Source organism: Bactrocera dorsalis, chromosome 3 (genome assembly GCF_023373825.1).
Source record: "Bactrocera dorsalis isolate Fly_Bdor chromosome 3, ASM2337382v1, whole genome shotgun sequence".
NCBI lineage: Eukaryota > Metazoa > Arthropoda > Insecta > Diptera > Tephritidae > Bactrocera > Bactrocera dorsalis.
The window spans coordinates 11,675,746-11,702,006 of record NC_064305.1 but is presented as its reverse complement, the minus strand read 5'-3'; the positions used below and the strand labels follow the sequence as shown (position 1 = coordinate 11,702,006).

The following is a 26,261-nucleotide window of genomic DNA, read 5'->3' as shown; positions in this document are numbered from 1 at the left end:
CAACGATTTCCCTACTACGAAACTTTATTATTTTGCGGAAAATATGTAGTATTTTGCAAATTCCATACACTAATTAAGAAAATTGTTGCTTACAGCGGGCGCAAGAGAAGAAAGGACGAAGGAAAGAGAGAGAGAGAAAAAGAGAGAGCGCAGCAAAATAAACTTGCTTTATTTACTATTTATTGAAGGCAAATGAAATGTGGAGCATTCAACTAATGACTTTATAATGAAATCATTAAAAATTGTTTTCCAAAATATTCTGCAAATCAGTGGGAGTTTTCTCCCTTACAATATGCGCATTAATGTTACGATGGGAGACCAACGGTTATCAGTAATCGAAATCAACATTAAAGATATATATATATATTTAGTATGCTTCCCCGATCATGCTAAAAGTCATTGTGTGGGCTGACGGATGGAAAACTATCACTTTCCTCTTGGCCAAAGCTGGCCTGGTCTGGGCGATTGTTTCCTTCAGACGGTCTATCTGATCGTCAAACATGGCTTGACCATCGTCGTCGCCGGCTCGATGCATTTCGAATACCAACCAATATTTACGCTAGACGGTTTCGTAAATGATATTTCAAGAAGCCTATCTCATAAAAAGCCTCGTACAAACGGGCAAGCATATGGACCAGTCAATTTTCACAAGCTCCTCTTGTGGCGAATTTTTCACCTGCAAAATCATACTCCATACACGGTAGTAATCACTTGGTGATAGGTCCGGACTATAAGACGGATACATGGGAGGCATAGTGCATACTATCTATGCCTTTTGTCCTAATGGAAAACAATTCCTCTCTTATGGACTAAGGCTGGTCGCTTTTGGATGATTGCTTGCTTTATATGATCTAATTGTTGACAGTTTACCACATGGAAACATCTCTTAGTGATTCCCCTCGAATCTGGTCAAAATCATATCAATAACAGTCACGAGGGGCCAACCAAAGCCACCGTTTGCGCGGACTGACCACGCGGACTAACTACGACCGTTTTTGCCTGATGTTAACATTGACCCAGTTTTCCGCGTCATTACTATTAACCGTTCCAAGATGGATATATAAGAGCCTCTGAACTAAACTCCCGAAGCTTCTATTGAGCTTCTCTTACAGGCCAAAGCTGGTCGCTTCAAAACTTTGCTTTGTATGATCTAGCTATGGGCAGTATCGAACTATCATTCCGAATTAAGAGTTTGGCCAAGTGGAATAGCTCATAAGAGATGATTTCTTACCAATCTGACTTGCGGGCCAGATCACGAACCTTTTTGCTTGATGTTCGAGTAAATTATCCACTAGTATGACTTTTAACGGTTCTCTTACGAGAAATGGATAAATTTTAGTGGTATACAGCAGTGATTCGGTCCATACGGTATACTAATGGTTTATACCGGACCTTTTCAGACTGGCTCAACCAGTCTCTCCAGACTTGCTTGGGTTAACAGTGAGTATCTTCAATTGAGCTTAGTAAGATCTGCAGCGGTAACGTGTAGCAGTTTATCTTCCTTTAAAGCTGCAAGTCCTCAATATGAGCACTCAAATAATCAAACGCATCAATGTTAGATTCACATATGCACTAGTAAAGCTCGAAATTCTCAAATAAATAACCATTATTTACCGTTTTTTTGCCACTTCTCTCTTTGACATATTTATTTTAGTTCAGTTCCAGTTTTTATTCTCGTTTTCGGCGGCTGAAGCGAGTATCACTATCAATATCAGCACTCTGCTGCTCATCCAACAAACTCAGCTCGGCGCAGAAAGCGCCAAACCACAGCTCTGATATCTGCATCGCCTGCAGTTTCTTGACTTGTTGACCCATTTCGATGACATACATACGTATATACATATATGTATGTATTTTTGGTTGCCAGTTCTTGCCTGTGGAGTGGAGTTAGAGTGATGCGTACCGACTGCGATAGCGCTGCAGTCAGTCAGTCCGGTCCAATTGCGTTTGCTGCACTATTACTTCAAAACTGTACGTACTCCGAGATGTACATATTTATATGGACACCATGCGGTATTCTCCTATTCCAACGCTTCTTCCACCATTTAAATTACCAGCTTACTGCGCTGGCACCCTTCCGCCGATATACCCATCTTTGGGACACACTTCAACTCTTTTATTTTAATGCAAATATTTTATTTGGTCGACTAAGTCGATTTGTTATACGCCACGAGGCATTATGCACATATACGCGTCAACAATTTAAAGCTTCATATTCGATTGTCTCACCGTTCCATCTAACAGCCACAGCTGGAGCTCTTCGCCGAACTGTCCTGGCTCTCACACACAGCTTCATCGTCCGTATTTCCGTTTGAATTTGTATTTGCCGGTTGTCACTGTTGACGATGTCATTAACGTCGTAGCAAAAATCTCAACCAAGAGCATTTTTCTGGCTGCCAACTTGTTTCATTAATTTTCCACTGCTCCACTTTGTTAATATAACCAAATGTATGTCAAACTGCGTAAGTTGGTATTTGTGTTCGCATCATCTGCTAGGAGATGAGCAATCAACTGGATGACAGCGGATTCTTAATTCGTTGCTGTTGGTTACTTTAAAAGGACACAATTTTAATCATATATTTAATGTATAAATGTGCAGGGGTTTCCTTCTCATGAATTCTCTCTTAGCTTCAGCTCGGATTTCTAAGCTCTTTTTTTTTTAACCCATACATTACCGACCCGGATGCTGATTTCTGATTTGTACTATTTTATCTTTCTATTACCAGATCTCAATCCGCTTTTGCCTCTCATCGGTGGAGATCTGAGCTAACCACTTAGTTTATTATTCTTCTTCTCTATTGTCGTAGACATCACTTACGCGTTTATAGCCGACTTTGCAACAGCGCCATCCGTTCTTCCTTTTTATTATTTGGCGTCAACTGGAGATTTCAATCGAAGCCAGGTCCTTCCACACCTGATCTTAACGTGGAGATCTTCCTCTAGCTCTGCTTCCTCGGTTACTGCGAACAATACTTTCAAAGCTGGAGTGTTTTCATCCGTTCGGACATGACCTAGCCAACATGTGTAAAAGCTTGTGGAAGTTCATCCCGGAATACCTGTAGACCATTTATAATAAGTGCTTCTGGGATGAATACTTTCCACGAATGGAAACGTGCTAGGGTTGTTCCTCTCCTTAAGTTGATAAAGAGAATGAGATCAGGAGCGATCCTCGGTCTTATCGGGGCATCAGTTTCCTTTCAGTACATGAAAAATTGCTGAAAACAGTTAGGGTGGAACGGCTTGAGGAGATACTGCGGGGTATGTGGTCGGATAGGCAGTATGGGTTCAGGAAAGGACGCAGTAAAGAGGGTGCATGGTTTTATGTCCAGAATTTCGTTAAGGAGAATGTCAGCAAATGATGAAACGGTTGGAGAAGCTTGGCTGTCCGGAAATTACTCTTGGCGAAGTTATTTTTCGGATAGAAAGACCTTCTTTGTTGGCATGAATAGGAATATGGGGATTGGAGTTGTCCATGGTAGCCCACAGGGTTCCATCTGTGGTCCATATATTTATGACGGATACTCTACTTGGGCAGCTCGAGCCACTCTGTAAGTGTTTTACGTAAGCGGACGACCGTCTTCTTCTGGTCGAAAGTCCCTTGCGATCTGAGCTAGAGCGGGCGCTAGCATATCTCTTAAAGATTATGAATACTTTATCTGAAACCTCATTTGGTACCGTACTGTTCGGAGAGGCTCTTGGTTTATTATTTACTTCTAAAACTTTCCCTTTCAATGCTTAACTATATCGAAAAAATCGATCAGCTTTTAATAATTCATGGAAAAATATAACAAAGCTACGAGAAAAAAAAAACAGCAAAGCTAAATAAAATTCTCAACTGAACAATATTACAGAAATAATGAAAAAACAAGCAACGTAACTGTAAATGAATGCAGCAATGCACACTTACGAATACAGAAGCCTTACGAGTATATAGTAAATGGTAGTCTTTTTTATTTCCAAACTCATTTGCATCCTTCATATAAACTTTGTATTAATTTTTGCAACGAGTTGCCACAAGGCTACCTCCCACTCTCTGTTATTAACCCAAGAGAATTTTGCTTCATTCTTTATCACAATTCGCCTCTACTGCTTTCGTTCCACTTTTATATATTTTATCTCGGAAAGCTCATTAGTGAAAAACTTTACGAAAAGTAAGTCAGTTTGAAATTCCATATCCTCTCTCTCGCAACCTCTCTCGCAACCTCCTGCGATGCGTTTTCGCCACAATGTTGCAGATTTTCAATAGCAAATGCTTTTCTCTTGCCATAAACTCACATTTACTTTCCAATTGACTTTTCATTTCAACTATAATGAGGTTTCACATTTTCTGTCGTGCTCTGCGTCGTTTGCCTCATTAAGTCTGAAGAAAAGTAAAAATAAAACAACGGTGGAAATTGTTTATGGCTTGCGTCAAGCAACAAGCCATTTGCCATAAATATTTATCAACTACAACAAAAACGCATCGGTAAGTCTTAAATCGGCTTATCACATTCTCAAATCACACTATTTATGTGAGCCTCAGCGGCGGTTTTGATGGTCTGCGTACGATTTTTTTTGCGATAGTGAATGGAGATGGTGATAAGTAAGAGTTAGGGCAGGTCAAAATTGAGATAAACGTAAAACAAAATAACGTTATTTGTGGTTTCTAAAAAAAGTTCAGTATTGAAATTCGGCGCTATCATTTTTTGTACCATCCGAGATGGCTTTAAAGGGCTTTCCTTTTATATTTAGCAAAGACAGCAACCTTTTTTTTTTAGATTTATCATATTCATTCCCACCTCTGTGAATCTCGATTGAAAATCTGTGTATCTATATTTCTGTAGTACAATAATATATAAAATATATCAAAGTCCACTGCAAAAAAGGTCTCCAGGCAGGAATACAGATATTTTAGAATAATTCATCGAAGGATTTGCCTTGATTCGATTCTTAGTGACTAAACAGTTTACCTTTAGTATGAATTGATAAATACGAGCTACTATAATAACCGGATACGAAGCATCCATTTTACTGTGAGTGGGTTTGAGAATGTTTCTATGATATCAAAAATCCAAATATTTTAAACGATTAGACTAATCGGAAATCGGCGTAAAAATATATCCATTATCTACTCCGAAAGATTAAACAATGTGTAGGAGGCGTGTTACAGTCCAGAGAATTTCTCATGGCCTTGAATTTTAATAAAGGAAGCCTCTGAAAGAGCTCCAGGGTAGCTTGAACTCTAAGGGCTTTGAAGTTCATTTCTACCCGTGTGGGCTGTGACTCTCCGGGTTCTCAATTTCTTATTCAGGTTATTATCGATATCATTTTAAACTTGACTTTTTTATACTCATGCAGGTTTTAACTTCTTGTTTTTACTCCCAGGTTCCAATAATATTTACAACCGATTCCGAATTTAACATGTTATCTCCGACGATTTGTTATTTCAATATTTACGGTTTTTCGTTCCGGTTTTCTCATAAATGTTCTCAACTCAGATTGATGACCTTTCTCTTTACATTTGGTAAAGACAACGACCCTTTATTTAAATTAATTGAGGTCAATAACCACTTTGTTTACTTTCGAGATCAGAGACCTTCCTGTTCACATTTGAGGTCAGAGACCATTTGGTTTATTTTAGCAAAGACACCAACCTTTAGTTTAGTGAGGTCAAGACCCCTGAGGTCAACAATCCTTTTATTTACTTTTAGCAAAGACGCCAACATTTACATTTAGCGAAGTCAAGGTCCCTGAAGTTAATAACACTTTTGTTTACATTTGAAGTTAATGAGTTTGTTCTTTCTATGAAGTCTTAGCACATTCGAACAGTAATTCTTCTTTAGTAGAATTCCTTTTGCTTAGAACTTTCCCAAGAACCGACTGTACGGATCTGTTGTCTGGTTCTCCTTATTCCGCATTCAACTACTGAATTAAAAGCTTTAAAAAAAACTCGGACAACATGAAAATTTTACGAAGTGTTTCCTTCAAACCTTCAAGAAAGCATTTTGGAAATCACACACTACTTTAACCTAAAACAATTCTCACTGTGTATTCAGACGAAGCCTTAACATATATACATTGCAAATACCATTGCACACTGTGGGGGTATTTGCCTAACTTGGCCTTCGCTGGCAGCATCAACATCAACACTCATCTCTAGCGTAAAAAGATTAGAGACCTGTTTTCAACAGAGAAAACACCAATCACACGAAAACGGCTTACGAACTGACGATGGTTCACTCACACACAGACACATACACATATAATCCGGACGGCTTCAAGCGTAATGGCAACCGGACCAAGTTGCATTTACCTAGTGCATTAGAGATATTTTCGAGGCCAACGTAAAAATTGCGCGCTGGAAGGGAAAACCACTGAAATGCCGAAGCGCAGTAGAAGAAAACGGCCAACACACAAAATCGTGATGCACCGTGGCTGCCGCGTGCAATACATGAAAATCCACTTCAACTGCGGACGGTTCATACCACCATAGCAGCGACAGCAGAAAAGTGGGAGCACGAAACTGAGAAAAATCAATTCAATCTAACTGGATTTGGGCCACCTGGCTGGGGAGACGAGCCGGTTGAAATGAAAATCTGTGTACAGTCCGGCTGTATGTTACAACAAGTTTATGCTGGCGGCACTGTGATGCCGCTGTTTTGGTGGAATTATGAGAGCTGAAAAATTGGCACACCAAATTGCCAACGAAATTCCAAGTTCAACCACGGCATTGACAGGAAGAAGCTACGGTCAGCGTTCAAACGTGGAGATACACTGCCTGCGGGCAGTCAGCTACGTTGGCAACAGCAACGGTATGCAGCTTTGTTGCACATAAAAATTTGGCTTCAAGGCGCACATGCCTGTCCATGGATCAATACGGATTTATGCCACCAGACTTAAGCATCTGAGTGTTGCTGCTTCGTGCCCATGCGATGGTCTTTTCGATTAGCGGTTGTGTATTTGTTTGGCGCATGGTCGCAAGTGCTTTGATTATTATTTTTGTTGTCGTAAATTGTTAGTTGGTTGGTAGGAAGTTGGTCGAGTCACAACAAATTACCCGCAAACGGCTAATAGTTTTGTAATTTCGTCACTAACTTTTCTTTCCTCTGGATCTGAGGTTCTTTTATAGAACAATTTGGTAAACATTTTGTTCGTAATACTTAGTCTTGCCATATATTCTGTAACAGAATTGACAATCAAAAAGCAGTTACGTCGATATTATCTTCAATAGATATCATTTGATCTTCCAGCAAGATTCTGCCCCTATATACAAAGCCAAAAACATTCAGCGGTGGCTTAATAGTAATATTTCTGGTTTCGTAGCTGCAGATTATTGACCGTCTAGAAGTCCTAGTTTGAAGTCATGTGGTCAGTGTTGGACAACATGACCTGTAGAATATCCCACAGAAATTCGGAAATTCTCAAAAGACGTCATCCTGTCATCAAACAAATACTCATCGCATTCGCAAATTGGCTCGCACGTCTGTTGACAGTAAAAACTTCGAAGTCGTAGATAATCTCATCTGTCTTGGAACTAGCTTTAACAACAACAACAACGTTAACCTCTAAATCTAACGCAAAAATCTTGTCAACAGGTTCTACTTCGGACTGAGTAGGCCACTGAGAAAAAAGTCCTATCTCGAAAAACAAAGCCCAAACTCTTCAAGTCGCTCATCAACCGACGATGACATCATCTATGAAGTCGGTCTTAAGAGTGTTCGAAAGGCAGGTTCTGCGGAAGACTTATGGTCCTTTCCTCATTGCCAGCGTCAATGGAACGATGAGCTGTTGACATGTAGTTCAACAAGTTAAGAGACAGCGACTACGCTGGCTAGGTCATGTCGTCTGAATGGATGAAAACACTCCACCTCTCAAGGAAAGTAGTAACCGTCGAGGGAATCAGAGAAAGGGGAAGATCTTCACTACGTTAGAAAGACCAGGTGGAGAAGGGCATGACTATATTTGGATTAAAGAAGAAGATTCATACTATATTTCTCTGAGCATAAATTTAATCCTACGGCAGTTACAAAGAATAAATCATCAAATCCAAACCCTTTCGTAAAGTTTGTTCCTAGATTAGCCTACTCACATTCACCTTTCCACCTACCTCTGAGTACATAACTAAAACTAGCATGGAATCTCGATACTTTAGGCAAGGGTTGAGCTGAGTCGCTCTAGTTAGTTAGCATAGTTGATCGGAGCGTATGGTAGCGACCACATAGACTTACAACTTACATACAAATCCCAACAAGGTAAGATGGCGAAAAGAGCAACCCTATGTCCGTTAATTGAAGTCAATTTAGATAATATAGATCCGGCTGTGATATCTATGAATCTATTCCAGTACTATGCCGTAGAAATGGGATATGGACGTAAACTCTCCGGCACCGGAGAATACGAGCCAATAGAAAGTAAGCCAAAAAGCGGAAGCATCCCTGGATGCAGGGAGAGCAGAAACTGGCCTGAAAATCGGGGAGAGGAAGAGATCAATTATAAAAGGGGAAGTGTTTTAATTCCTTTTTGGCAACCTTATGCAAGACGGTTTATTTAATGGGTGCTAAAGAGGATTGAAAAAGATAAGAAGCAACAGAAAGATAGCATATAGTTCTTGTATGTCAGAAAAAATTTCCCTTTTGTTAAAATGTTCACCGTAACTTATGAGAGTGGTCTGATTGATTTTCCATGGGAAAGTAATGCTTGAATTTAACTATTTAAGAATTAACTGTTTACCATCAATAATTAATGAAAATATGCACAGGTAACGAAAGTATACTCAAGTGAGTATATGTATGGAAGTGCTCACATTGTTGATGTTCTTCCAAGCATTGAATTAGTCACGGTTCGTTATGGTTATAGCCAGGCACGAAGTGGCGCTCCACTGACCTATAAATTTGTTTAGAGGCACGATAAGCGATTCACACATTTAATTCATTTTTGTTGTTAGAGAATTTATTTAATTAAATGTCTGTTGCATGCAACTTTGCTTTCACACTTTTCTCGCTTCTCTCGCTTGTTCTTACAAAATTCGGTTGGCTGTGATTCGTTCTACGCTCTTTATTTTTGTTTCTCACGCATTATAAACTCATTAATCAACTGAATGCGCATCTTGTTGCATACAATTCGAAGGTGACTATAATGTTTCTGGTTTATTGCCTACATCTTGTACTTTTATTTCCAAATATTGGGCTTCCACTTGGCATTCCTAACCTACTCTCAACCCATACCTTTCTTACGGAACCAATGTATTTAGTATTACTTGCTGGGTATTTAGTAGACTTTAAGTCTCATCTATCATACAGACTGACTGACGGCCAATCTACCGTATATGCCTCAGTTTTTTTTCATAATTAGAGATGACACTTCGCTCACAGCTTTCCATTTGCCAGAGGACTGACACACCAAAATTTTTCACTGAAAAACTACCTCAAAGTGAAGTTTTTAAATTTTCCTTACATTTGAAAAAGAAGGGCATTGAAAACAGACATACTCTGAGTCTTTTATGCACTTTGTTTACGTCGGACAGTACGAACTAAGGTCGTGATGTAATCGGAACGGACATCTTCTAAAGCATCCATATCAACTCAGAATTTGGGTTAGATGGAAGTCAAGGCATGCGTATTGTCTATCTATCCTCGAATGGATGTCAGGAATTAGTCTGTGAGTCCACCGTCCTTTGGTTGAAGTAAAAAAGAAATTACGCACAGAAGTAGACTCGTCACCATTTTGTAATGTAGTAGTTTCGACTTTTTTAATTTTATTTCATGTCTTCATTTTGCGCAACGAAACTCTATTAGCCACCAGCGAATTTCATTTCATTCCAACTTTAGCTTCGTCTTCATTTTCAACGTCTTTCATTCCCATCCGCTCAGCCCTAACATTTTTGCAACGCGAAGTTTAGGATCAATGTCAACTAAAGTTCGAGACTGGACGTTGTATTTGCCTTTGTACTGTATTCTCTGCTAGCTGCAGTCTATCATCAACGCTTTGTGCTTAAATGAGCCGCGGAATGTCGCAGGAATTATGTCAAGCTCGCGGATGTAACCACCCACCCAAAGTAGAGGGGAGACTCTAATAACTAATTATACACGGAAAGTTGTTAGAAAGAATAAAGTGAAGTGAAGGTTTGCGCGTAAACTTATGACAGGGATGAACTCATGTGGGATATCAGTTTACCTGCGGGACGACTATGGGACCTTCGAAGCGGCTACGGTAATGGCAAAAAGTTTGACGCCGCGAATATGAAGTGACCAACTCAGGCGAGGAGGCAAAAGCATTGCCCTCAAGATTTTCATTATAAATCAAAAATGTATGAGAATGGACTATTAAGAGACAAGTCAACTGAAGACACTGAATACACAATTCATTTCGTGCGCAAAGAAATATTTAGATATGCACTTCGAAAGCTGGATAAGAATATTCACCATAGGAATTTCAGCTGGAAAGAAAGGAGGGTTGCAATTACAAGGTCATAGAAGTTTGCTGAAACGGAGTTGAGTGATATCAGCTGGCAGAAAGTGATGTTCACACAAGATTCGGGTTCTTGTCACCGGAATAACTGGAGCCCAAGAATGACCCGTTCGGTTACATTTATCAAAACTAGTGTGGAAATGTTTACCTCCGATACAACTACATTACCATCAAGATAGATAACTATAAGTAAACATTTTAGAAGAAGAAGCCTGGATACTTTAGGTTAGGGCTTACTTTTCCTATCTACCATTCATTAGGTCATAGGCTTGATCTTAAACCGATGGATTTCACTTGGACAGATTTTCGTCCTTTTTGTTTCCCAAAAGCTCTTAGAAGTGGATCACCAGATCCTTATAGATCGACGAACCGTTTTGAACTCATCGCGGATTTGTTAAGACGGTAGGATCTCCAAAGTTGTGTTTATCGAGCTCTTTCAAACTCAGTCTGACAACTCAGACGGGCCATAGAGGAGAAGGTGACAAGATGATTCTATCTCGCCTTCCTCCAAACAGCTGTGGCAAAGAACATCCGTGTATAGCTAATGAACAGTGGCCAATCAAATGACTTACAACTGCGACGAGGTTGCCTTTCCTAAGGATGGTGCGAAGGACTCATTTCGGTTCACTTTAGGCCAGAAGAATCTCGCAGTCGAAAGTACTAGTTGTTGGCCAGCTCTTTCCGAGCTCATCATAGGTTCATAGATCCGGCACTTGAACGCAAGAGGACATCGAAAACCCGACTCATTTCCGAACGGTTGAAATTGTGGTAAGGCGCCCATACAAGTCCAATATGAAAAAAAACTTGAAGCTGTTGTTAGTGAGCTGGAGCTCAGGCACTCCTTGACTAGTTTTGAACGCACAATCAGCGATCTTAAAGTCGATATAGCCGCTCTTTTATCGAAGTAAATGTACACATCTCTGAAAAAGGCTGTACTGAATATCTGTTACTACCCTGATGGCAGTTGCTTTGCCATCCTGGAAGGCGACCACACCTCTAGTAGCCTGAAACCAACGTTCACAGAGAGCTCCCGACAGAAGGCTTCAACTGCAACCCTTTATCTTTACTTCGATCAATCCGGGAAAAAGCTCACTGCACTTCTTCTCCAACGGCTTCGCTTCACTTACAAATTTCTCGCAGTTGTGTGAGCAGAGAAGAAGCCGCCTGGAGAAGGTCCCGCGATTTACGAAATATATTTAATCACGATATCATGGCATCAATAATTCTCTTGATATAAAAGCTGAAAATATTCTTTTTTTTAATTTGAAGCACCCTGTATCTTACGGATTTTTTTTTTTGTGTCTATTGCTCTCTGCTCCTATTCGACATTTTTTCCTTTTTTCTCAAATAAATATATTTACAAAATAACTGAAATGGCAGAATATAAAACTTTGTGCCCGAAAATTATCAAAATAACCGCATTGATTCTGGCATTTCTCTTGTTAGTCAAGACATTTCTTTGTTTTCTGTTGTCATTTGCCATACTCGAAGAACCGCGTGAGGATTGGCCACAAAGGCTAAAAGGTGGGAATTGGTATAGATTTTCTTAAACTAATTTGATTTTCAAGTATACATTAATATCGGCACAAACTTTCTTACGGCCTCTTCTAGATGACTGCCATCCCAAATGGTATAGCTGGTTCTCGCTAATTCTCAACGCTGTCGGTGTTGTGGTATATTCTTATATGTACTTTGGTATACTAAATGTATTGTGCTAGAAATGTTATATTGTAGTGTACAACAATAACAAATTTGTCACAATTTTCTTTTTAGACACACAAATTTAATCTCTTGGTGGGTCTGATAGGAGTAACGGCTTATCTTATAGTTTCCGTACCAGCTCATATAGTCTTGTGGATCATACATATAAGGCCACACACGATGATGACCTTAAATTGCATGGGAACTGGTAAGTTGGTGAGAGGGTTGGGAATGTTTTAACACTAAGATATTGGATTAGATATTAGATTTTCAAACCTGGCAACACTGCTCCTTCAAATTTTTTATAATTAGGCTCAAAAATATAAATTTATATAACATAAATAGTTTTTTTTTTTATATTACAGCGGTGTCCGTCATTTGCAGCCCATTATCCTACATTCACTATCGAAGAATACTCGCGCACGAGCGCATCCAAGAAATGGAGGAAAGCGAATATTCAGAAAGTAAAATGAAATGATTGCTATGTGTAATGATGGTTCAAATAAAGAAATAAATATGGGTACTTAAACACTTTGGAGTATCTTTGAACTCTAAGTTCACTTCGGAGCTTGTGGGACTTGTGTTTTTTCAAATATTTTCCAGTTTTTTGGGTAATAGGAAGCACATATTACAGTTACTATTAAAAGTCAGAAATTATCAATCGTTTAAAGAAAAGGGTTCCTTGTTATATAATGCTATTCTACATGTAGCACTAGTGGACATAGCGGGCAGATCCGTTTCTCCGGAAGTTGTTACCAGAGTCCGGGAACTGGACACATTACGAGTGCCAAAGAGAAACATTCCGTAAACCTCTCTGACTACGACTGCATCCCTGATAATTTAGACCACTGGGCCACATGCTCGTACCGGCATTTTTTTCAACCACATATGTTCCCTTCGAGAGATATGATGGTGGGGCGGAGTCGCTGAAGAAGATGCGCAGTAAGCTTTTTCACAGTTGGATTGAAGGTTAGGGTGAACGATGGAGGTGAATTATTCTATTCGAAGCTCTGGATCAAATCTTGTTTCTCGACTTCCCGACCACTGTATTGTCTTTCAAGCAGAAGCCAGCATCTTCGCACCCCGCACAAGCTCAGTAAGTATTGGATAGAAACTATAACTTGTGGTGTTGCGAAAGACTTCTGGCCCAAAGAGGAACGCCAAAAGTCCATTAAACGATGTTCTTTGGCTATTTGGTCAAAGACCGGAAGTTGTGAGTCGTTTCTGGCCCCTCCCAACTGAATGGCTTCGCAGAACTTTTCTCACTTGCGTGAACTTCTACACATGACTCCATCCAACTTGTATAATTTGAGGAAAATGAAGAAACATTTAAGAGTTTTCTTCTCAAAGTCCCACTTTCACAAGACTAATGTTGCCATACTTTCTACAAACTCGGCTAATTGGCTGAAAGTGATTTTAGCCAACTAAATAAATTTGCGGCAGGCTCAAGGCATTTTAGCGATATGCGACGGTCTCTATAATCCAATCGCACTATACTCGTAACAACGAACAGGCGTCTCTTGCTGTCTAAGAGGGTTTGTTTTGTAGCCACCCGAGATATCAGCCTATTTACCTACCCTGCCCTGGAATAATATTATGGCTAGAAGGTGATACTTTTTAATTTATAGAAGGGCAATAATACTACATTTATTGGTTGCGTTTCTTGGAATAGTGCCTCAAAAACAAATAAACGCAGATATTTAAAATTTAATGGGAATTTTTTATTATCATTCGAAAGAAGAATTTTTGGAATTTTTTGGAGTCCAATTTTCGATGACTCGTTTGGATTGGTAACTGGCAAATGACACACGTGATGTTTTGTCCTAAGGCTTGAATCGAAGCGGGTTCGTCCGTATAGACTTTACATATTCCCACGCGAAAAAGTCTAAAGGTGTGTTTTCACACCATCTTGGTGGCGAATCGATCGGTCCTAAACGTGAAATTATCTGCTCATCGAGATGTTCTTTCAATAAATACATTGATTGATACGATTTTTGGGAAGAGACACCGTATTGTTGAAATCAAATGTTGCTTCAATTCCAGGCATCAAATAGTCGGTTATCATGGCGCGATAATGGTCGGCCTTGACGGTTATGTTCTCACTGGCAACTTTTAGAAATATGGACCGATGGTTACCATATAGCGCTTTGTTTTGATGTATATTTCGGTAGTATAAATGTATACCCCTAAAGAAACACCCTATAATAGCCCATCTTAACATCAATCTGTATTAAATAAATACTCAGTCAATAGTTTTGCTATTTCGGCCAAACAAAATGTCCAATAAACCATTTCTCAATCTCTCATATGTATGTGCGTTGATGTTTAGGGCACAACTCGAAACTCTATTAAGCCATGGAATTTTCGTTTTGTTGTACGATTTACAAATTCAGACATAAGCGGTGGTACGTGACAAGCTTAGCGTAGAAAAATTCAGTGCAGAGGTGTTAGAGTGTTGAAGAATGGTATAAGGGAGAGTGAAAAAGTTCGAACCAAAACCAGTAAGCGAACACAGCAGAAAGAGCTAAGCTTGTTGTGCGAAATTTGGAAAGCACATAGTCGAAAGGTGAAGTGGTTAGCTTTAGTGATTGGAATTGGTAAAAATTGAGGGTTTTGGTACGATTGTTTCAATTTGAAAATAATGGTAGAACGGCGATACTACCCTTAAGTTCACATCGTGCGGTCAGGGTTGGTTAAAGAATGCCTTACCTCGTTATCAGTGGCATCGGGTCAGTAAAATGAGATTGGGTCGATGCGCCTCTTTCTTAAACTACTATTGCTGGATAGTTCAGCTTCGCCGGATCTTAGTCAGGGTTGGGCTACCTTCCGTTCATGCGCTGTCGCAGAACCCATTGGGCTCAAGTTCGGTCGCAGGAGACGCAGAGAACTCTTTGACCTCACTAAGGCTAAGCTTTACTTAGTTGTGATGGTTTTATCCGGGCTTTTTCTTATCGATGACCATACCTTAAAGTGGGAAATCTTACCATAAGCCACCTGCAGACAAAAGATGGAAGAAGACAAGGTGGAAACATCCGAAGAACAATTCCTTCTTGATTGTTTCGAGTTTGCAAGATCAAGGCTTAATCACTTACATAGGAGCTCATACTTTCAGATATTATACTGAGCTGTTGGACATAGAAATCATGCTTTGCTGACTTACAAAAGCGAACAAAGGACCTATAGTTGTTGGCTTCAGGGAGGAAGGAGGTAGTAACGGGTGATTTTTTTGGGGTTAGGATTTTCATGCATTAGTATTTGACAGATCACGTGGGATTTCAGACATGGTGTCAAAGAGAAAGATGCTCAGTATGCTTTGACATTTCATCATGAATAGACTTACTAACGAGTAACGCTTGCAAATCATTGAATTTTATTACCAAAATCAGTGTTCGGTTCGAAATGTTCGAAATCGACAAATTTTGTTCAGCGATGAGGCTCATTTCTGGTTGAATGGCTACGTAAATAAGCAAAATTGCCGCATTTGGGGTGAAGAGCAACCAGAAGCCGTTCAAGAACTGCCCATGCATCCCGAAAAATGCACTGTTTGGTGTGGTTTGTACGCTGGTGGAATCATTGGACCGTATTTTTTCAAAGATGCTGTTGGACGCAACGTTACGGTGAATGGCGATCGCTATCGTTCGATGCTAACAAACTTTTTGTTGCCAAAAATGGAAGAACTGAACTTGGTTGACATGTGGTTTCAACAAGATGGCGCTACATGCCACACAGCTCGCGATTCTATGGCCATTTTGAGGGAAAACTTCAGACAACAATTCATCTCAAGAAATGGACCCGTAAGTTGGCCACCAAGATCATGCGATTTAACGCCTTTAGACTTTTTTTTTGTGGGGCTACGTCAAGTCTAAAGTCTACAGAAATAAGCCAGCAACTATTCCAGCTTTGGAAGACAACATTTCCGAAGAAATTCGGGCTATTCCGGCCGAAATGCTCGAAAAAGTTGCCCAAAATTGGACTTTCCGAATGGACCACCTAAGACGCAGCCGCGGTCAACATTTAAATGAAATTATCTTCAAAAAGTAAATGTCATGAACCAATCTAACGTTTCAAATAAAGAACCGATGAGATTTTGCAAATTTTATGCGTTTTTTTTTTTTTTAAAAAAAGTTATCAAGCTCTTAAAAAATCACCCTATAGTAGTAGTAGTAGTAGTAGTCCAAGTTCATCTTCTGGATTAGCCCTCTAATATAGCCTAAGCTTTAGCTCCCTTTTGACATGCCACAAGCATCGCGAAACATTTAAGATTACTATGACAGTTATTGAAGTAAATTTAGACTGTAAGCAATCATTTTTTTCCTTGCCTTTTAGAACCATCCTAATGTTCAACTTAAACCAACTTGAAATATTAAATCCAGAAACTATGTCAGAATCGTTTGCTGCATGCTCACAGAAAATCAAACTAAGCATTGACACAATTGACTCCCAAACGCCGACAGGATACGGCAAGTCGACACACACATACATACACACTTGTAATGCATAGAGAAAATGCGAATAAAAATTGTGCCAAACGAAATCTAACTCGTAGAGCGCCCACCGTGCAAACGAGGGCATAAACATTGGAGAGCAAACGTAAAGCCACGTGCAAACAAATCTACCCACACACACACTCACGTACAATGTAATCCAATTACATGTAACTTGCAACCAAATGGGATAGAACTATCGATGGCATCAAATGGGCGAGGGGCAGGAATGTAGGTGAGTGCGCTTGCTTTATGTTGAGTTGCATAAGAGCATGCATGGAAGGGATTAAAGTAGACTGGCGTAGGGCGCCAATGATGTATACATATTCTAATATTTATATCCATTGTAGACATGCTTATGTGTGGGTTCGTATTTGATTTTCACGTATTTTTTAGATTTTATCTCTGATGTGTGCTGAGTTGTTACAACCTGTAAGCAAAAGTGATGAATTCCGGTCTTCGCTTTAGGTGCAAATTGGAAGATTTACACCGGATATATTCAATACTCACACAAAAATTGTTAAAGCGCATGGAAATGAAAGCTGCCTGGTAATCTGTAAAATGTGGAAAGTGGCGTATCGAACAAACAGGTGGCGTAACGGAAATAGACTAAGATGACCACGGAGTGATAGGATAAGAAGAGGTTATACCGCTTTAATAATGTATCCATATGCTATATACTAAAATTTAGGTTAGGTAAGATGGCTGGTCCTTCAGTATTGTGGGGGTTTTCACTTAGACAATAATGTACAGTTCTTTGTGAAGCCTAACGAAAAAACTCCGGTAGTAAGATCTCAGCGCTGAACCTATCACAAATCAGCTGAAGTAATTTACTTCAATTTCCGCTATTTCATCTGGATGTCTACAACTTAGAACTTCGAGTCGTTCCTGCCTTGATCTGGCAAAAGCGAGGCATACAAGAAAGAAGTGTTCCATCTCATTCTCTTTCATACAGTTGATACAGCTGGAATCCTGTAAGATGTCCAGTCTTACTTCATGAATCTCAATTGGCCCTCAGTAAGAGCCCCCTTTCAATGGATGTAAGGGCTCTAACTGGATATTCTTACATCACATGAAAGGTGGCTCCTACTGAGTCTAAGGGTTCTAAATGGATACTCTTACATCCATTGAAAGATGGCTTTTACTGAGAGCGAAGACTACCCTTGACGATTTACCCTGGGACAAAAGGACTTCGCGAATGCATAGTGGCTGGTATCTGACTAACGCTGGCTGAGCTGGTACGGCTTCCTGACCTGGTAGGAGGACCAACAGCCTAGTAGTGGATCAGAAGAAGCCAGCGGAGCTCCTAACCATTTCCAATCCGCAGTTATTGAGACAGAAGCCTTAGCAGTTTCCTGCAATATCGCTGTGATCAAGCGTCCAAAACCAGTTTAATCATAAATCACTAAAATCTAGAAATTCTTTCACTAGTTTTGGGCGCATATTCAGTAAACTCAAGGCTAATATTGCTGCCCTACTATCGAAATAAATACTAGCCACTCTGAAGGAAGCTGCGCTCCATATCCGGTAGGTCTAACGCTACCTTAATGACAGTCATCTCCGCTTGACAGACGCTGCAGGAGTCAGTAAGCCTAAGCCTGGAGTTTATGGAAAAATTTCTGCAGTGTACTTTTCATCAACTCTCCCCTCAAATTAGATCCATTCGTAGAAAAGCTGACTTCCACTCTTTTTCAGCGAGTTGTTCTCTACCACGCTTCCTCGGTATCTCATCAGAGTAGCGAGAGTCTGAGGTAGGGTTGGCGAACTGATTGTGCCAGTATTTTGGAATGAAAGTGTGCAAGGGTTCCAGAGTACCCAAGTTCGAGTCTAAGTACCTAGATTTTCTGAATCTGAGAGCAGCTTTAACGGTCATGCACCTTGTGGCTATATCTACTGCAGCTAAATGCAATATAACATTCAGTGCCATAGTTCGTGTGATTGCAGGTGAGGTAGAGAATCAGATAGACTGATGAGAGGAGTCAGTTCAACTGCCGCCATAGTATCGCGAGTGCGGTCTTCTTTTTCAGCGCTTTCTATCAAACTCACAACCCTAAGAGATGGACTTTATATTGCATAGTTTCCTGAATTTGGCATTTACTTTCCAAACTTTTTTGAATTTCTTCTAGTTATTGGGAAAAAATATAAAAAATGCTATTCTCAGGAACATCTAATATTTCGACCCCACAATGAAATATTTAAGAATTATTTCTAAAGCAAAAAGATTTAAATATTTCACTTTAAATTATATTTCTGTCAAACCAACTGACGGCACATCAAACACTGGCAATCCAACATGTGCTTTCGGCGTCAGCAAAAAGCGTATATTCTCTACTTTATCGAGTCTTCACAATTTAATAAAGAATGTGTTACAAGCAAGCGTTTGTATGTAAACTCAAATATGCAGCTGTCTTTTACTGCAAACTTCGACAAACAGAAGGAAACCAGCAAGCAAACACAGACTCATGACGAAATAGTTGTTGAAAATCGGGGGCCGTAGAAAGAAGATTGCCGCAACTTTGCAGCTAAAAGCGAGGAAAAAAGCAAAATGTGCAAAAACATATGAGATTTGAGTCGCTGGCTTAATCGAATTGCAATAACACACATACAAAGGAAAAGTTACAGTTAACATGTGAAGTAAAAAGGAGAAAAAATACTCAAAAATTTGTACTTGCTTTGTGGGCATGTGAGTTTAGGGGCGTGACTACCGCGTATCTCTTTGAGGAGGCTTACGAACTTAGCTACATAAAAAAATAACGGTGCAGATGGAAAATATGAGGGAGGATTTATGCTATACATAATATTAGTAATGTCAAAACGGAAACTCAATAACTATAAATGGTATCCACTTCAAATGGAACGTTGCGTGCTATGAAACAAAAAGTAGAAAGTAGAGCAAAGTTGGCGGAATTACAATAAAGGCAGTCATAACTGTTTTTTTTGAGTTGCTAGTGTCAACAAAATGACTTATTAAGGGAATAAAGAAGACATATCAAAGCATATCCTCAGGCGTAATTAAATTTTATGGAAAATTTAGTCAAATGTAAATTTGATTGTGAAAGAAATTCGTCAAATATCATCAAAGAAGTTGCAAAAACAACGGTTTATCAATATAAAATGAAATTAAGCTTACGTAGCATAAAATTTTCAGCTTCTGCTGTCAAATATACCCAATATATAACCTTTCTGCAACCATTTCATAACCCCTTTATAACCGAAACGCATTTTTTTCAAATACATATGAGTGGATTCTATTCTATTGTTTTTCTGATATAACCAATATACATATAACCTTTACATAACCATTTACTAACCATTTCATAACCACTTTATAACCCAAACTCATTTTTTCAATAAGATTGATTTCTATTATATTTTTTTTCTGATATAACCAATATATAACCTTTCTGTAACCATTTAATAGCCATTTCATAACCACTTTATAACCGAAACTAATTTTTTTCATATGAGTGGTTTCTATTCTATAGTTTTCCTGATATAACCAATATATAACCTTTTCATAACCATTTAATAACCATTTCATAACCACTTTATAACCGAAACGCATTTTTTTCAAATACATATGAGTGGATTCTATTCTATTGTTTTTCTGATATAACCAATATACATATAACCTTTACATAACCATTTAATAACCACTTCATAACCACTTTATAACCGAAACTAAATTTTTTCAGTATCAGTGGTTTCTATTATATTGTTTTCCGTCGCCTGTAAACTTATGAAAGTGATGTTACGTTATTTTATATTTTAGGTGACGATATGCATTCATATATGTATATATTTGCAATAAATAAAGATACAAAAATGTAGCACATCCTCAGGCGCAAGTACAAAAACTAATTATGGTAGTATTAAATTTTAAGTTTTGAAATAAATCAAAATCTTTTGAAAATGAAACATTATTAAAAATTTGTTATAAATACAACTAAGGCTGGTATTGCAAAAAAAAAATAAAATAAAAATTTGAAGCATATCCTCAGGAGCGAATTAATATTATAAATAACTTTTGTATATGAATATTAACAAACACGAATATTAAAAACAACGCTATAATTGTTAACTGATTCTAAACGCTGAAAAAAATGGTCCGCATTACCAAACCTTCATTTAGAACGAAAAACCGAAAATATATAGCATATCCACAGGCGAAAGTGAATATGTTACTTTAAATTTCAATTTCTAAATGGAAAACAACAAAATTTAATGTTTTTAAATCCAAGCTCTTTCCAATTGCGTTTTGGATGGAGAGCCGAAAACATAGCATATCTTCAGGCGTGATATTAAAATTTAATTTTTTTAATGAATTTAACCATAAGGCTTATTGAAATTGAAAAATCATGTATATATAAGCATAAGTGATCAACGAATGGACACAAAAACATACATATCTACATGTTTTCAATGAAAAATTAAATATATGTAGCATAGTTTTAGGGGTAAATCAAAATTTTGTAATTTTAATTGTTTTTTATTATTTGAATTGGAACACATATTGGCCAGAATTGCACTGGCCACAAGTTCATATCATTATGCGGAAAACAAAACAAAAATTTAGCATAAACACAGGCGCTATTTTAAATTTTAATTCTTTTAAGCGACTTTCACTGTACCCTTACTGAAAATTTACAAAACAAATACTCTTCATAATCAAACTACCCTTTCACATCTTACCTTGCATTCACAAAACGCAGATTAGTCACCAAAATACTCAAAACGATCACTGCTTGCTCGAAATCATTTACTTTCACAGCATTCAAATTTACTTAGTACCTCCGCTGCCTTGCTTTTGCTTGTTCAGGCGTTTTTCAAACTACGTCCACGTACGTTTTCATCAATCGTAGTCGGTGTGTGGCTCCTTGCTGCAGTTTTGCCAAATTTTCGTTGCTGCGTGGTCTTCCAGAGTCATGAATTTTAATACCTTTTGCCTTCTCCTACACTGCTTTCTTGCTTTAGTTTGCATTTCGTGCCGCGACAAGTTCACTGGGTCCAACAAATGTCTCTTTTTTTGCCATACCGTTACGTATTGGCAATTTCATTTCGTGCAGTTCTGCTTGAACTACAGTTATCGCCAAAAATTGCTTGCTTTTCCAACTTTTCACACATCAACACCTTGCCGCAAACGAAACTTTACGTGTGAGGTAAAATAAAAACTGCTCAGATAGAGAGAGGAGCTGTACATTTCTTCATATTCGAATTTAAACTGATATTGAAATTTAAGCTGCAACTGATATAAAAATTGGAACTGCAGAAAGGGCTACTGATTGTAGCTTTGCATGTATTTGGGAATGTCACCGAACCTCACTTACTTAATTACTAAACTATGGTTATGGGTCGAACTAGCTTCGAATAAAAAAAGAGTATTGATTTTGATTGTAAATGAGACTTGCGACTAAGTTTTTAATTGCGATTAGAGCTTAGTGAAATAATAAAATATTAGCTTAGAATATTTAAGTCTTCAAAGTTAGTTAAGCCTCGATTGTAGCTCAATCTAGTAAATTTCACTCCAAAATAATTTTCATAAGTAAGCACCTACATAACACATTATATGCCCTTCTAAACAACCACCACACTTTTGCACTCACTTTCGACTATTTGGCATTCATTCCACTTGAATAAGCAGCTACCTCCTTCGTTTCTGCGCTGTAAATTTGCAAATTTGAGTAGTCAACTTCAAGACCAACAACAAGCACATTCAAACTCCTCAAGAGTATGGATGTATGTACTGCTCTTAGAGACTGCATTGCCGAATCTTCGCTTTTCAATTCACATTTCACGTCTCTGTGAATGTATTGCGGGCACATCAGCCAAGCAGGTGCGAAATAGTCACATTTGTCCGCTGCAGTTAGGCGTTCAATGCAGAAACTTGGCAAGTTAGCAAATTGCTGAAACTTGAAATATGGTTACAGCAAAGCACGAATGGAAATCGCTCAAGCTATCGTGTGGAAGAGACTGTGATGGTGCGGAATACAGCTCAAGAGCGAAGAATGAAGCAAACTAAAGGAAGACGTAGTCACTTTGCATGGACTGCGCGCTACAGGAAATGTAAATGTATATGTTTAAACATACATATGCACGCTTAGTTACATATCTCTCGATATTGAAGTATCTTGCTGTCCATTTAAATGGAAAATATTTCCGCAGTGAGGTGGAGAGACAGTAGAGAAATTGTAATAATGGCTTTTGAAAGGATGAGTAGGTGTAAAGGAAAATTTAAGGGGTTACAAAATGTGGCTTACCGAGATAGAAGACCGAGATAGAAGGTGTTGTGACATACAGGTACAGGTTTAAATAGATTAAATCTATAATTTTTTAACTCTATTCAAGAAGGGATCGGAGAGCGAACGGAGCGGAAGGATAGAGTTGAGATTTCGAGTTTTAAAAATGCAAAACAGATGGAAGATGGATGCTGAATTGGCCCTTAATTTTTTTTTGCGTCAATGCGGTGTATTACTTGGATATTTAAAAATTTTGAGCCAAGAAGGCTGCCATCTAATTGAAATTATTAACTCAAAAAATTATTCATACAAAGTAACACTAAAATATTAATATAAAACCAAAAGGTTTATACTACGAGTACTAGCATGGGTTTGAAAAAAACTCGAAATGGAGTTGCCACCTGTATTAAACTTTTAATTTGAAAAAAAAAACTAAGAACGATAAATAATGACTTACAAAATTGCTGACAAACTGTGGGTTTTTAAGAGAATTTTTAGCTAAAAATATTTTGAGCAGTGTTGCCATCTGTGTAGAAAAAAAATCTATGTGAAAAAAGTTAAGAATAAAGTTAATTATTAAAAAAATGGTATATAACTGACTGTCCAAAAAATAATAGAAATATTTTTAGCAGTGTTGCCATCTGTATAAAAAAATGATAGGCAAAGATTTAAAAGAATAAAGTTAATTATTAGAAAAATAAAATAAAACTGACTATGGAAAAAAACAAAAAAGTATTTTGAGCAGTGTTGCCATCTGTATAAAAACAATTTATAGCAACAGATTCAAAAGAATAAAATGAATTATTAAAAAAACTTTATATAACTGATTGTCAAAAAAAAAAATTATAAAAAAATTTTAGCAGTGTTGCCATCTGTCAAAAAAACTATAACAACGAATTTTAAAGGATAAGCTCAATTATTAGAAAAACGGTATATAACTAACTGTTATTTAAAAAATTTTAAAGTAGCAAATGGTGTTGAGTAGTTGCCACTCGTTTCAATTTTGGTGACATTAAATTGATAAAATAAATTAATTTTAGAATTTTGATAAAAAAATAGAAGTGTTGCCACATTTCAAACACTTTATATACCTTCAAATAAATACAAAAAATTAAATATAACAATTCAAGCAATATAGGCCCAAGAGGTTGAAATGGTTTCAGCTGAAGAATATTTTTTAATGAGGTTGCCACCTGTTAATAATTTTAAACATTAAATTTATTACGATAAATGAAATGGTAACCAAACAAAAGAGCTTTAAAAAGTTTTTTAAGTGAAAAATTTTGGAGCACAGTTGCCATATTTTATTCTCTTCTAAAAAAAATTATTGTATATTTATCAAATAAGTGAAATATTACAATTTTTATAAGAGTGAAGAGCTGCAGCATACTTAAACAAGGCAGAGTGAAACAAACACATACATATGTATACTCTGGTCTAACCACGTCCACCTACAAATTAGCCCCTTGTTTGGGAAAAAAAATCAAAGGATCAATTTCTGTTAGGCTCGCTTTGGAAACAAACCTCACAGCATTCCAAAAGTACGGCGTAGTACGACATCATGTGGAATTTTCTAACTGCGACTGTACGCTCATTGAAAGAAGCTGAAACTGAATAGTGTTTATGCTGCCGATTGCCTACGTTAGCACAAAGCTTTCGTTGGTAACTTCTATCTGTGAATGATGAAGATAAAATCGAATTCATGTAGAGTTACAAGGAGCCTCCAACAAAACAACAACACAATTATTAGCAGCCAGCATGAAGCTCAGCTATCATTTGCTGTCATTTAGGACACATACCCAAATCGTGGGTTTTGCAATTTGGATCAAATTCAAAGAGCTGGGCAGGCGAGTGTATTTGTGCCAGAGATCAGGCAATAAAACCCTCAAAATAGCACAGAATTGCACTGCCAGTTATCAGATTTTGAAGCGTAATTTTGGTGAATGGCTGTCCTATGTTTGTGGTTGTGTTTGGTTGCAAGCTAAACACAGCATAGTTTTTGAAAACATGTCGCTTTCGAACGAAGCGCAGTCAGACAAATTTTTCTGAATTTGGTTACTCCTTTGTGCTCATTTCGACAATAAAGCAGTTTTTGATGAGCTGGAAAGTTTTTTATGAAAAGGTCAAAGCAAGCAAGCAAGCTTGGTGAATTTTTACTTTTCAATAAGCTTAAGGCTCCAGCAGTGCTACAGCAGCACCCTAAAAGTAGGCAACGTTATACGTGTATATTTTTGCCTTTGACAACAAGAAAAAGCTTGCAAAAATAAGTAAAATATTTTTTTATGAAATAAAATTCAAAATAAAATATTTTCCACACACCTATTGTAAGCTTACGCATACACTTACATATTTACGCATAAGCCGATAAAATAAAAATCCTTTTCGAAATCTCAAAGTAACCATTAAGCACTAACCACAAGCACTCAGCTGCCGCTAAATTAAAATGGTTTCCCTCTCATCTCTCTAAATGTTTTCATATTGTACAACAACAACAACAAAACTAATGATAAAATAAAGCAACAACGCATTTGTGTGAGTGCAATGAAAACTTTTGGCTTTCATCTTTGCGGTTAACCGCACCATTGAGGTATGCCAACTTAGGCTATGTGTATAGTAAAAGGCAACCAAGCAGGCACAACAACAAGAACATATATGTATATAAACATATATTTATTTAGATGCATATAAGCAACTGGATCATTTATTCTTCGAATTTATATTATGCATTAAGATCATTTTTCGAACATAACACACACACACATGTATATATGTATATGCACGAATAGTCCAGTCATTATAGTAACTGTACACACACTTAGAAAAATGCTCTCTTTTTGAATGTAAGTAACAACCCGCTCACATAATAGCGGCATTCACTTTCACCGGCGACTTTTAGGTCATGCTCAGCTTTACAAATAAATTAACGGTATATTTGCACACACAGCGGTATATGGCGAAAAATAAAGTTCTATGCTTCGTTGCACAAGCATAATAAAAAGAGAGGACTGGGATGCAACGCGCTACATTGGAGAGTAATTTCAACAGAAGCATGATGCTTGGGCAAATGGGCAGTCTTAAACGTGACCTTTGCAGATTGATGAGCTGGACGAAGTAACAAAACAGCTTAAGGATAGTAAATTCATGCTGGAAATTGTGAAAAAGTGTTCAGACTCCTCCTTAGAAGTAAGGAAAGGCCTTTGATGATATTTCAGTATTTAAAAGGGTGGACAGCACGGCCGAAAAGTCACTGTAAATGGAAGATTGGTTTTTCTGACCGTAGTATAGGCAATAGTTGCAGTAAGGACTTGCCACCTGTTTCTGTATATAAAGAGAAAAGTGAAAAAAACGATAAGGTGAAGAATTGGTGCAATATTTCTGCAAATTTGCAGTAAAA

The 26,261-nt window shown here is 37.9% G+C and overlaps 1 protein-coding gene across 1 annotated transcript; it reads left to right on the top strand.

The window, feature by feature from the left end:
• Window positions 1–11,771: 11,771 nt before the first annotated feature.
• LOC125777671 (uncharacterized) lies at window positions 11,772–12,662 on the top strand. Its single transcript, XM_049452771.1, has 4 exons — window positions 11,772–11,970; window positions 12,058–12,152; window positions 12,220–12,355; window positions 12,513–12,662. The coding sequence occupies exons 1-4, from the start codon at window positions 11,820–11,822 to the stop codon at window positions 12,623–12,625; spliced, it is 495 nt and encodes a 164-aa protein (XP_049308728.1). The 5' UTR covers window positions 11,772–11,819; the 3' UTR covers window positions 12,626–12,662.
• Window positions 12,663–26,261: the final 13,599 nt, after the last annotated feature.